Raw genomic sequence first — 14,398 nt, 5'->3', positions numbered from 1 at the left:
AGGAAGATTTATTACTATTCTAAGTGTTTCATATTTGGAGCTGGTGGCTCTCACAATGGTTTGGTGGATTTCACGAGCCTTAGAACTAGCTCTTCCAGATCAGTAGATATCAACAACTTTTCTAATCTCCCTCCTTTGATTGTGGCATTATGAATTTGTTTGATCCTTGTGTTGGCAATTTGACAGTGAAGGAAAGGATCATTATATGTGTGGTTTTGGTTGAACAAGTCAAGTTGGTCAAGCTTGAGTTTGTTAGATCTGTGCTCTCTATTTATCCCTTTGAAGTAGACTCAATACTAAAATTCACACTGAATCAGCAGGACTCGTCAGTAAAAAGAAATTATATTAGTTTGAGTAAAAAATGTATCTTTCTGGCCATAAATAAATGAAAAAAAATCATATGTGACCTAAAGCTTAGGCAGAGGTCACATGGTCTCTGACTATTGGCAAACTGCTAAATACACATATGAAATACATTTATGGTAACTGTTTTACCTGCCAAATTATTTTTATTTCTGTTTATCCAGTCTTGAGATGTACACAGTTCTCCCACAGATCTCAGCCATGTCTGGCAGAGCGGGATGACTGTTTTTTTTCCTCTTCTGTTATCTAACACTTTTATAGTTTTTGTCCTTCCACAGGCTGTGACTGGACAGTAAGAAGGGAAGCAGCACACTACTATACTGTACTCTTTTTTTACTCTGTGCTTTCCTCTCAGTTTGCCCCTTGTTAGTACATGAGCACTGCAGCACCTGACTGGCTTCTTACACTGCATCTTCCTTTCCCAGCTCTGCTGTATAGAAGATTGCAAGAGGCTGATACCGAAATCTAGTTCTTACACTTACTGCTTGCAGTTTAATAGATTTCAATGTGTATAAATCAATAAAGATTTGCATTTTTTTTGTGCCGAATGTCTTTTGTTTTCAGGCAGACAGAACTGTCTGGTAGACTTGTGGTGTGATGTGAGGACCAGTATGGCAAAACCATTGTGCAGCACTGATACAATATATGTACACTGGGTATCAACCAACATTCCACCTTGCAGTGTGTTGTGATACTCCAGATTGCACGGCTGTCAGCATGCAGTGGAGAAAGGAAATGGTCCACCCATTCCATACTAGGAATCTGAGGGCTTTTTGTAAACAGGCTATGAACACCAGCAAGTGTCACATGAAGATGTGATGTTTGCTGCCTGATTTGCATTATTTACAATATTCAGTATAATTTGTTTCATTTTGATAATTTATTTCAGATTGATTCATTTGTTATGGATTTGCATGTGAAAAAGTGAAGGCAACATTTGTTTAGGTGTTGTATTTGTGTATTGTATATGTGAGCATAACCAGGTTCTTCTCAAGCTGATACCATTATTAAAAATGTGTTTTCTGTTCCCAGGTAACCAGTGAGGAGCTACAGAAATTCTGAGGCCACATCTGGTGGATGAGAAAACATGGGCTTGATTGTTTTGAGAGTCTCCATGCTCCTGTTGCTTATTGGACTTGCCTTCAGCAGAGATGCTGGGGATTCCTTACAAAATCGGACTGATCTTACTTCAAACCTCACAATGATTTTGAGCAAACCCCAAGGGAATTGGACCCATTCTACAGGCTTGTGCACTGAGAGGACTAAAATTAACCGTGTCTTCAAGTACATAAACACTATATTATCCTGTGCTATTTTTATCGTTGGGATGGTTGGGAATGCAACTTTGCTCAGAATAATCTACCGGAACAAGTGCATGAGGAATGGCCCTAATGCACTGATAGCCAGTCTGGCGCTTGGTGATCTTATCTACATTGGTATTGACATTCCCATTACGGTGTTTAAGGTAAGAGACTACATCAGACCTTCTTTGCCCTGCTAAGTGTCCTTTCTTGTGGGAGACAGTGCTATTCTCAGCATTATGGGAAAAATCCTAAAGAAGCTGACCCTGACATGACATTCTAACACCATTAACAAAGGTGTCACTACGATGTAGTCTTCAGGGTGTTCACCAATGCTCTGGTGTACAGATAAGTATGTGCAATGCTGTTGATCTCAAAGCTGTGTATTTTTCTTTCTTCAAAAGTCTCTTCTTTGGCAAGAATTATCTCAGAGGTGCTATTGAATGGCAAATTACAGTTTAGAGCATATGGAATGGCAATTAATTCTAAGTAAAATGTACTTTTACTGACATTTCAACATCGTATCTAAATTGAAGACCATTGAAGTACTAGTCTGGCAGAGAGATAGTTGTTGTTTGCAGCCAACTGCTTGTTACTGTTGTGAAAGATGCTGGAGGCAGCCTAAGGTAATACTACCCTAGGCCAAAATGCTGAAAGGTTGGGGAGTAGGCTGCAATTTAGCTATGTAGCACTTTTCTATCCTGCACCAGAAAAATAATAATAATAGAGCGCATATATATATATATATATTAATATATATATCATGCATATCATGCATTAAGTGCGTAAAAAATTTTTTTTTTTACATACTATGTGTTACATTTCAGAAATAGGCTACTAGAAATTACAGTTGAGTAATAACAAGTGCAACTCTGACAAGGTCAGAAAGTACTGCAGATACAATCTGAACTGTTTGTTGAAAGGAAAACATATCTCAGAATCTTAAAACTTCTATATTTGTTTTGTCTCAGTAAATGAAAATATCCTTGGCAAACCCAGGAAGACACTTATTCACATATAATAGACAAGTACAGACATAACCTAAACACTTAAAATGATGGTTCAAAATGTAGGCATGTATAATTTGAAGGATAAGCAGTAAGAAGGTGATCCAGTCCTGACCTGATGCTTATATATGTAATTTATATTATGATAACATTTCCGATGTAGCATAAATGAAAAACATAGGTGGATTGTGTAATCACTGTTCAGCCCTGGCAGAAGGCATAAATAATTTCTAGCTACATGTAATCCTTTGACAACATGAAGATATAACCATTACTCTTAACAGCTGCCCTTGTAACATAAGAAGCACTGAAATGGGCAATGAATTAAAACAAATCCTAAATGTATTTATTTTAAAGTTTTGGATAGAATGGTTGAGAAATTAGAACCCCTTTTAATTGCAGCAAGTGTTAGTGTTGTATCAATAAGTGAAGGGAATTGTCTCCAATGGGGCACACATGGAACAAACAGCAGGGGTTTTAATAATTTCCTATTATTGTATTCAATATTTAAAACATGTTTTGGCTTTAGATGTACTTTAATGGTTAGGTTCAAAACTGATACTTCATATATCTGTTCAGTGAAACATGTCTGTTTTTGTTGCTCAGGAACTCTGACATCAATACATATACACTGGTATCCTGGATACACAACCCACCATGGCAATTAAAAGGGGGTCTCTAGAAGTTATGATACATTTTACTGACTGTCCATTATCTGAACTTGTTGTGTGTGTATTGCTGATCTGATGGCTGAATATCCAAATATGGCTGGATATCCAAACATGTAGCTTGTATGCTCTCCGTATTACCTGGAAACCATTTAAATGTTACTAGCAGATTATACATATACCAGAGTCACATTGCATTCTTTGGAAGGTTCCACGTCAGTTACTGTGTTAGTGTAATCAAAATGTTTATAGCTGTCATGATTTTGGCCGTAACAGTATCGTTTCACATCTGACCATATGACAAAGCATCATGTCAGGCAGAGGGGTCTCCAAGGTCACATCTGCAATAGGTTAACATTCACCTAACATATGGAGATCATTTTTTACTGGGCATCAGCTGAAATATCAGACTGAGATTTATAGCAACCCCCTTATCTTGAGAAACATTTGTTATTTTTCAGTTGTCACTGGGTAGCACATATAGTAATATATTTTTAAAATAAATCTTTTTACCAAGATTTTCTAGAATTACATCCAGTGCTGTTTGCTATCTGAGGCTGCTGCTACCTTTTTAAGGCTTTCATTTTTTTAATCTTTTTTCTTTTAATAAATGCAGTGCTTTTGTTTTTCTAGTTTACATTTGTGCTTTTATCAAAGTATTTATATCATCCAGATGTGTGATATAATATTGCTTAACATATGTTGTGCCTTTTTTTCTAGTTTATTAAGAAACCAGTATAAATAAGCAACTTTTTTAGCATTTTGTATAGTTCTTTCTGAAACAAAGAAACGTTGGCAGGCTTTGGTTATTGAAAAGTAGAAGCTGCTATAAGCACGCCTCTCTTCCCTTTGCTTCTCTCTTGAAAAACAAATGCTAAAATGGGCAAATGGGTTTTATAAATATGGAGAAGGATTCAAGAGAAATTCTGTGGTAAACAAAGGTGAACCCATTCACCAATTTATAAATATACCCTTTAATAACAAACAATATATTATTTGGCACAAGCTACAGGTAGGCATAGTGAAGACAAGCCTCAACCATATATAAAAACAATTAATACCCACACTGGTTCTCTTGGTTGTAATAGAGGGTCAATGTACCCAAATATAAAATATAACTAGCTGCTGGTTGAATCTCGCAATAGCTTTTTATACCTTGGACTCCAGCAGTGAACTCTCTTCCCCTGGATCTCCTAGGTCAGCCAACCCGTAGTGGACATTAGGAAGAGGTCTGACTCTTTCTACAGGACATGCTATCTATTTTCATTACAGCAAATGCAATGGAAGGGGCAGAATGCTCCTACATGACTTTGCAGCAGACGGTGGAGGCAAAAATGTTGGTAGGAAAAGCTTGCAAGATCCAGTGAAAGATATGAGAAGAAGGTTGGGTGATTCAACATACAAGGAATCACCAAAAAATATCAGTTTAGGAATAGTGACCCTTTAATAATCTATGACAGTGCTGGTGTGGCAACTTTAGGACTTGACGCTGATAGATAGTAGATGGCTTAATTTGTAACTAGTTGCATATACAAAAACAGCTGATAAAAAATCCACATGCAGTATTTATATATGCATGATACAACATTTATGTAATATATATACCTAAAAACAATTGAAACATGCATAATGCATTACTGCATAATAAATGAATATACACATTAAACAGCACATTAGTGTACAAACATAACATTAAGTCCAGTGTTAGACCATGATAGCAAATGCTAATATAAATAACCATTTACTCTCTTTCCCTGCTGATCAGCAAAATCAACCAAAATTGCTTGAGAGGTTCTCCCAGGATTCAGATAAATAATTGTATTCAGTTTACGTGGCCTTTCAAAATGAAGAACATTTTATGCCTTTAGCAAATTGGAGTAGATCTTGTTTAAAGTAAAGTTTACCAGTTCAACAGAAAAACCTCGACAGTCTGCAGAAGATGTGGTCATTTTGTTTCATCATTGTGTGTTAAATTAGATGTTTGTAGGAAACTCTTCCTGGTGCATTCATTTATAATAGACTAAACCCAACATTATGTATACAGTACCAATTGTTAAGACATTGGGAAACGGTGGGAGCCTAGATTGAAGAGATGTGTGAAATAAGACTCACATAGGCTCATATTGTTACACTGTAGCCCCAAGCATTGACTTCATTAGTGTCCAGTTACTGAAATCATTCACAGAGGCATAGCTTGATTGAGGAAGTGCTCTTGAACTTTCTTCAAGTGTTAGGTCACATATCTGTTATTAACATGCTTGGAGATCAGATCCCATTGTTGTCATAAGAAATATTTTACTTTCTCAGCAAGTCAAAGGACTGAGCATGGACTGCCAACCATGAACTGTATGAGCATAACTAAAGATCACAGGACACCTGGCCTAAAATTTTAACAGACAATTAATCAGATTTCATGCAACAATCTTCAAAGGTTCCGCTCATCAGTTTATTAAATAAGGTGTAGTTTGTTTAGCCTTAGTAAGCCTACTGTTTGCTCAAGCAGCAGATAATGTTACATAAAAATGAATACTGTTATTTGTACCTCCCAACTTTTTGAGGCGGGAAAGAGGGACACATTATAGCACAAAGTATGTAGGCAAAAGACAAAACCCTGAACAGGTTTACGTCAGCCAGGAAAAATTATTGGTTAAATTGACAATACCTTTTATGCCGGCTTTTCAAAATAACAAATAGAATACTTTAGAAGCTAATGAAATGTTTAGTGTAAAACACTTTTCACAGTTTAATAGTACATTTTATATAGCAGTATATGCAACAGACCAAAACAAAAAGACAATGTGAAGGCGGAAGAGAGACAGAGGGATTTAGTTCCAAAATAGGGACAGTTCCTCCAAATGAGGGACAATTGCTACAATGTTATCTTCTGTAAAGCCAGTAATGTAGGTTCAAATAATAAATAACAAGAGTAACAATGATGTGACCATGATTTAATGGGCCCAGGAGATGTTTCCTCCATGTTCCTTTTACTTATTCTCTTGTGTGCAAGCTTTATATGATATTATACAGTATAGAGTGCACACAATCAAAAATGTAAGGGAGCACTTTATCTATGTCTTACCATATGGAGTGCTTCCTGGGGGTTGTTGGAAAAAAAAAAGCATAATATGCTGTATAAAACTAAACAATAAAGGTGATCAGTGCCAGTAAGTGTAATGTGGAAATATGAGCTACCAAGCACTAAGGATATAACTAAATATCTGGAAAATGTGAAAAACAATATTGTGCCGAGCTAATAATCATACATATCTAATAAATTGAAACATATATAAATGAGTCACATATATGAGCCTTCAAACAAATGAGGCATAAGAAATATCTACACACATACAAAAAAGCAATATAGGCAAAAAAAGTCCCAAGGAAAAAACAAACGCAAACAATGGTGATTGTGCAAAAAATTCCTCAGATGATTCGCAGCCAATGTGCATATAACTCTCAGGTAAGGATAATCACACAATGCAGGCAGACCTTCACCTCCACCCAGTGAGTGATGATAACAAGTGAATGCTCACCTGGGGAGGTAGACCCACAGAGCTAGGTCAAATGCACTTTTTCCCTTCTTAATGGGGGAGGGAAGCCCATGCACAGAAAAAGGCGATAAGGTCTCCTCAGATCACAGGTACCAGTATAAATCCCGGTGGAAAGAGAAAAAGGACAAGGACATAGTGCGTAACGTCCAATAAAATGCAATTTATTATATAAAAAATGCGTACTCACAATGGTGTAAACAGTACAGGCATTGGGTATTGCTGGATCATACCAGCAGGACAAATGGCAGCAAAGTGATAAGAAAACTGTTCGTCCGGCTCAGCGTGGTGACATCAGGAGCTCTGCCCATAGTTCAATATATATTGGCATATTGCAAAGCAGTGACTATGGAAATACCCAGCTTTTGGGTGTTGAAGGAGCATGTGACCGCTTGAACTCGAGCCAGAGTGACCAATCTCCAGGCCAGAACATTGTCTTGTGAGGGAGGGAGTGACGTCATTAACCTTGTGTAAGCTCTAACACCATCCTACACAAAGTTGGGACTCTTAAAAGAGGAACAGATAGTGCAGGGAAGGTGGGTTCTTTTGACACGATATGGCGATTTGCCCTAAGTAGGCAAAGTGTCAGTCTCTTCAAGCTGCATCTCATGTAGGGTTGCACAGATACTAAGTATAGTACTCGGTACTTTCATGAAAATGCCAAGTATCTGCACTGGTACTCAAAAAGTATCGGTGCATCCTTAATCTCATGGACATTTTTACTTTCCTTTATTTCCCTTTGTTACATTTGTTTACCAGGTCCTATCCTGTTGTGTCTTATACCAGTTTTTTGTTTTGTCTTTTGCTGTAAGTTGAGTACGTTTTTACATTATTTTTTTGAATGCCAAAGTACACAATACTGTCCAAAACTATTTCACTATGGTGAATGCAAACCTTTAGGGTCTGATGTCTAAGTATTCAACATTTTACATGTAAGATAACCCGCGCCATGAATAACCATATTGATAACTGGAAGAGAATATTATCTGATAAGAATGTGACTCAGATTCTCATTATTGGGTTTCCCACAATTGAAAGTGGTCATTATTGGGTTTCCCACAATTGAAAGTGGTCATTATTGTATTTCTTGTATTACGTTCACAGTTGACATTCATTTAAGGTTTATCTCATTAACCCAGTCTTGTTGATCCGTGAAAGCTTCCATTGTATGAAATAATGAATCAGAGTATAATAGTTCTGTTGTAGTAGAGCCTTTGAAAATGGTTACATCTCTCGTTGATATATTTCAGCTGCCTACATGCAACCACAGTAGTAAGATTTCTTAAAAGCGGTAACTTACAATTAGGATATGCTCAGGTTTGAAATGAACCCGAACGGGGAAAGAAGCTCCTTCCACTACTGCCCTATCAGTTCATATACAAAGGGGCAGGATTCTGTGATGTCATTGCCCCTGTAGGACACATAGCTGTATTTGGTCAATTACATTGACCTAATATGGCCATTTGGACATATAAGGTTAATGACATCAGCACAAGCATCCCACCCCGTTGTTTATGTGCAGCTGTGGGGTGGGGAATGCCCTGGCCCACAGCTGATTTGGCAGGTGGCATTTCTGGGTTTGGAGGAGCTCAGGTTTGGACCGGGTTCAGTCAGAACCTGAGCTTATTCCTACTTACATGTATCTAAAACCTACCTACATGCAACCAGTTGTCTTACAGATAATGTTGTTTTAGACCTAACTGGGAAATGTGTGCATGAGGTTATATTTCATATTTTTATGCTGCCTGTAAACTTATCTCAGCTACCAAAAGATTCAACTGTATGTGTATATGACCAGACCAATTAAATATAAGCCACACAAAGGTTGTAGTTTTTTTTCTTCTTTTAAATCAGTTTTATTGATAAAGAACAGTGTCCATACAAGAAGAAATATGAGCATATCCCACATATACTACATATAGTAACGCAAGTGTCAGTCAATACACTATGCTCCTAAAGTAGTCAACAAAAATGACTAACTGGCATATTGACAGTTTGAAGGCATACCATGATTTCAATAAATATCTGGTGATTGTTTGACTCACACTCTAAATGATCTACTGTATCACTGGTTAAATCTGCATGAGTAAGAATGGGAGTATTTACCTGAAATAAATCCTTATAAGTGCAGCACTTCAACCTATAAACTATAAACTGTCCCCAATGATCCCTATAATGACAATAAATAATAAAACAACTTCATAAATCACAAATAAATAGAAATTAATCAATTATATAAGATAACATCTTGATTGTGTTGAACTTCTAATAATGTACACCACAGCGCTTAGTAAGGAAGGTTCTTCCACATCAACGTAAGAGGAAAGGGCTGCCATGCTCGAGGCCACCGGGAAATATCCTCACATATGATGTAAAACAAAAGACAAACAGCGCCCTCTCCTAGTGTAAAAATGTTTATTTTAAAGAGTATAAAAATATCTTCCATAAAAAACTACTCACATTGTAGGAAGGGGGGGGGGGGGGTAGCTCCCCCGAAAACAAGTCAGCTAATTGGTTGTCTCTGGGATCTGTTTGCCAATTTGTTGCTCATCTCAATATGAGTATCTTTTAGGGAAGATATTTTATACTCTTTAAAATAAACGTGTTTACACTAGGGGAGGGCGCTGTTTGTCTTTTGTGTTGAACTTCTGTCTTCAATCCATACAAAGTGCTTTTCAAATTCACCTTAACCACAGTGTTTCTTTATAAATATTACTTACTTCTGTGATTTTCTACTATATCCATGACTCTACTCAGTGGAACAATGCTCACCTTTTTAGGCAGACCTTAAATAAGGTTATGTAGGCTTTTAAAGGGATCACTTACAAGTAGTTTCTGATCTTTCTCCACCAACATGCATCAGTGGCAAATCAAAAAGATAAACAGGGTTATTTACAAATGGGTGAAGAGTTTGGAGAAAGCAGGAGAAGTGAACAATCTAGGACAACATAGCTGAACTGGAAAGTGAGCTAAATTGGAATTTTTTTCCAATTCAGATATGTTGTCCTAGATTGCTCACTTCTCCTGCCTTCTCTTTGACTTCTCCTGCCAAACTCTGCACCCTTTTGTGAATAACCCTGAAAATGTACACAGCCATAGTGCTCTCTGCATAAAAGGCTGGTAATGCAAAACATATACTGTGTTTAATGTTACATCTTCCAAGTAAACGTGGGCTTTCTCTGCTGGCAAGCAACATTCCCCTGATATTAATCACCTCTAAATAGTGAATAGTTAATTTTTAAGCATACAACTGCATTCAAATCCATAAAGTCACAGTGGATACAAGTGATTCACAAGTTATAAGCTTTGTTAGAATTACTGTTTATTCTCCAAATGTATTAGTCACACAAGTTTAATTTGCATGATCAAAATGTTACTGTCTCCTGTCAACAAAATCTCTCAAACAAAAAAACAATGCTCTATGGCGGTGCATATTTGTTGCCATTGAATTGGAAGTAAACCATGATGTGCACAGCTTACTTGCTCATTATGGCATACTTAACTTGCAAGTGTGCCCTATTTCAGCACTTTTGGATCCATCTCTAGTCCCCCACCTTTTCCCCCACCGATGCCATCTCTGGCGCTACCACTTCGGGGTTCTGTGTGATTCCTCTTTGACCGTTGGCCGGCCACTGATCATGTAACTCCTGGGCATTCGCCCAGGAGTCACTTCCTCCCCAGCACCCAGCACATTCACTGCAACTTAGAGGTGCCATGAATGGTACGAGTCTGTACACATCAAAAAATAACAAAACGCTGGGGGAAAGAGAACTTTGCATGTCTCTTCTGCCAAAAGTCTTTTTTAATTTTTCGCATTTCACTTTAAGACTATACGCAGAGCAGTGTTTCCACTTCAGTGCGTAAGGGGCATTGATGGAAAGCACTTTTTCCATGGTGCCCACAATAGAAAAACATTGCGCATGCCAAAGGGAAAGTTGTAGCAGTGTTAGGCTTACTGAGTTCATAAGTGGATGAATGTACAGATAATATCTTTATGGCTGGATGGATGAGTTACCTGCCGATGCATAGCTTCCCATGGTGAAATGTTAGGCAATAAACAAACACTATAATTGCGCGTTCAGCTAAGACAAGGTTAAGGTTCACTGTATGTTGTGCTCCTCGGGGACATTTTGATTCACAAAGCTGTCTACGAGCACTGCAAACATGCTCAGAATGTCAGTTCAAAAAAGCTTTGAAGAAGAACTCCGGGCCAATAAAATCTTAACCCTTGCAGTGGGTCTACGCCCACACTGCAAGGGTTAAGTGCTTGTTTTGCCTAGGGAGATAAAATAACAGAGATATACTCACCTGAACCGCAATACTAGCTGGCTCCTAGACCGGTCCCTTCAGATCCACTCCCTGTCCACTCCGGCAGTCTAAGATCCTGTGACTCAACACATCTTATACAGTGTATAGGATATGAGAATATACCATCGCTGAAGCAGAGGAGGAGTCAGGCTGAAGGAACAGACCTAGGAGCCAGCTGGGATTGCTGTTCAGGTGAGTATAACTCTGTTATTTAATCTCTGTAGGCAATACGAGCACTTACTTCTTGCAGTGCAGTGGTAGTCCTACTGCAAGGGTTAAGATTGTATTTCCCCGGAGTTCTTCTTTAATGATAAATCAGGCTACATTTGTCATATGTGTGTATAGCATTGCTTGGAACACATATATGCATGGGGCTTTTGTTAGCCTGTCAGCATCTAGAGATTGTTAGTATTTCCTAGTCTCCAGTGTGAAATAAGTATTCAAGGCTACGTTTATTAGGTTTGTTGGGATAACGAGGATATTGCTCAATTTCTTATGAGCTGATTCATAGATGTTTAGCCGCACTGGCAACATAGTCTGGTAACTGGAATACCAAGGCACCGACTGATTTATGAAACGTACTGAATTCAGCACAGCTGCAAAAGTGCTTTTTGGCTAAGCATTCTGATTCCCACATTCATTTGCTTTAATAGCTAAACACAGTTCAGGAACTGGAAATTGTCACTGCGTGAGAATATTTCTGTATATTCTCATTTAAAAAATGATGCTGAGCTGATTCAAGCACCTGTGGTCATAGTGACCTGTTTGCACAAGTTCTGGCTGCTGTAGATGTTACTATGCAGGGTCCTTTTTCTGTAGATGCTCCAATGCATGGTCCTTGTTCTGTAGATGCTCCAATGCAGGGTCCTTGTTCTGTATATGCTTTCATGCAGGGTCCTTTTTCTGTAGATGCTCCAATGCAGGATCCTCTTTCTATAGATGTTTCTGTGCAGGGTCCTCTTTCTATAGATGTTTCTATGCAGGGTCCTTTTTCTATAGATGCTCCAATGCATGGTCCTTTTTTCTGTAGATGCTCCAATGCAGGGTCCTTTTTCTGTATATGTTTCATGCAGTGTCCTTTTTTATGTATATGCTTTCATGCAGGGTGCTTTTCCTGTAGATGGTTCTATGCAAGGTCCCTTTTCTGTAGATGTTTCTATGCGGGGTCCTTTTTCTGTAGATGTTTCTATGCAGGGTCCCTTTTCTGTAGATGTTTCTTTGCAGGGTCCTTTTTCTGTAGATGTTTCTATGCGGGGTCCTTTTTCTGTAGATTCTCCAATGCAGGGTCCTTTTTCTATAGATGTTTCTCTGCAGGGTCCTTTTTCTATAGATTCTTCAATGAAGTGTCCTTTTTCTGTAGATGCTCCACTGCAGGGTCCTTTTCTATAGATGTTTTTGTGCAGGGTCCTTTTTCTGTAGATGCTCCAACGCAGGTTCCTTTTTCTGTAGATGTTTCTATGCAGGGTCCCTTTTCTGTAGATGCTCCAATGCACGGTCCTTTTTTCAGTAGATGTTTCTATGCAGTAATTTTTCTGTATAAGCTTCTATGCAGGGTCCCTTTTCTGTAGATGCTTCAATGCAGGGCCCTTCTTTTGTTGATGCTCCTATGCAGGGTCTTTTTAGTTTGTATTTGATGCTAAAAGCTGAACTTTTTCCATTTAGGGCAAAGTGACATGGTCTTTGTAAAGGTTTACCTCTGCAGCACTGCCCTGCCATATGTGCCCCCATTGCAGCCACAGCAAAATTGCTGGTACTTGTTGGTATGGGGGAACATGTGACCCTCCTCCCATGATCCAGTCCTCTGGCCTAACAGGCAATACCATGATGAAGGGGGGAACGCAACATTCCCTGTAGGGTTTGGCACCATCCAACACAGTGCAGTTTGGTGCTCTGTGAGATGGAGGTAGATGAGGTAAGGAATTGCTGGAGAGGTAACTAAAGATGTCCTATTTTCATATGTGTTGACAAGGAACATGCGAACATGCTGATTGAAAGAAATAGCAAAGGGATTACCTCATCACCCTTTTGCTGCTCCTTCCCTGTCCATTCATAGGATGGAGACAGGGACATGGCCAATCTGTATTGCATAACTGCAGTTCAGAACGTTCAGGTTACCTAAATATGCTAGAAGGTGTGCTCACTATAGAATTATCATGAATCATGTAAATAGCATCAGCCAAATTTGCACAGAACAGAGCTTGGCACAAAAGGAACAAGCAAACAATTGGCATGCTTGCTATTTTTATAAAGAGTAACCTGGTTGACAATGTGATGGCAGAAGTGGAACAGTTTTTCCACTATGCATGAGACTTCAAGTATTCTTTTACTATAAAGCCTTAACATGTCAACTCTTCCCCCATTCTCTTGTATTATCTTGGTGACTCAGGATATTATGACTACAGACTTCCTTGTGAAAGAAACTCAGTGATGTGACTGTGGCACGAACAATACAAGATTAGTTGTGCCATAGCTTGTTTATGTGGTTTTTGTGTGTGTGTATTTGAATTAGTGTTAAATGTTTGGATACGCTGTAAAAGAAGAGTAACTTTTTCCATCTTGCATTATTTGCTTTTTTTACTTAACCTAAAAAACAAAAATGTAATATAGTGCATCTTACCAGTCCTTGGATATCCTAGCTGCATTAGTTTAATTATTTTGGGCCAAGAACAATTTTAACAAGTACAGAAAATGCCGGTTGGTCTTGCCAGAAATGTGGTGATCTTGTCACTTCCTGTGAGCTGAAAACAAAACACAAACAATGTGATCTCTCTAGTCCCATCAATCCCCCATGTAATGGAGATGAACAAAGATAGACATGTTTGAAGTCCAGCCTGGGTGAGCACCACGTCTCCCTCTGTGTGAGGAAAGAGTGTAGCCACTGCAGGACAGGAATTGAATTTTGCGCAGGATTACCAGGTGGAAATTAGGAGGAAAAAGAAAACGAATGTGGCAACCACATGTAAGGAATGGTAAGCTGCAATAACCTATTTGTTTTTATTTTGGATACACTTTAATGTGCTGAATTTGTTTCTTGTCTTGATTTAACAAGATGTTTCCACATTTAATGAAAAAGTAGCAGTTAAGTGAAAAAAGGGAGGTGGGGACGTGACATCATCTCTCCTCCTCCAATCACAGAATGCCTTGTATTCTTTGAAAAAAAAAGTTAGTTGGGGGCGGGGGGGGGGGGGGGGGGGGGGGTGCAG

At 38.5% G+C, this 14,398-nt stretch overlaps 1 protein-coding gene across 1 annotated transcript in view; it reads left to right on the top strand.

Moving 5' to 3' along the window:
* The first annotated feature begins 1,425 nt into the window (after positions 1-1,425).
* EDNRA (endothelin receptor type A) overlaps positions 1,426-14,398 on the top strand; it is a 58,823-nt gene continuing 45,850 nt past the window's right edge. The window contains exon 1 of the mRNA XM_018574485.1: positions 1,426-1,828. Within this exon, the coding sequence (XP_018429987.1) occupies positions 1,451-1,828 (378 nt within the window). The 5' untranslated portion in view covers positions 1,426-1,450. The remainder of the gene's footprint in view (positions 1,829-14,398) is intronic.

The sequence above is a fragment of the Nanorana parkeri genome, unplaced genomic scaffold (genome assembly GCF_000935625.1).
Source record: "Nanorana parkeri isolate BGI_ZX_2015 unplaced genomic scaffold, ASM93562v1 scaffold2994, whole genome shotgun sequence".
Classification (NCBI taxonomy): domain Eukaryota; kingdom Metazoa; phylum Chordata; class Amphibia; order Anura; family Dicroglossidae; genus Nanorana; species Nanorana parkeri.
This window is presented reverse-complemented; position numbering and strand designations above follow the sequence as displayed.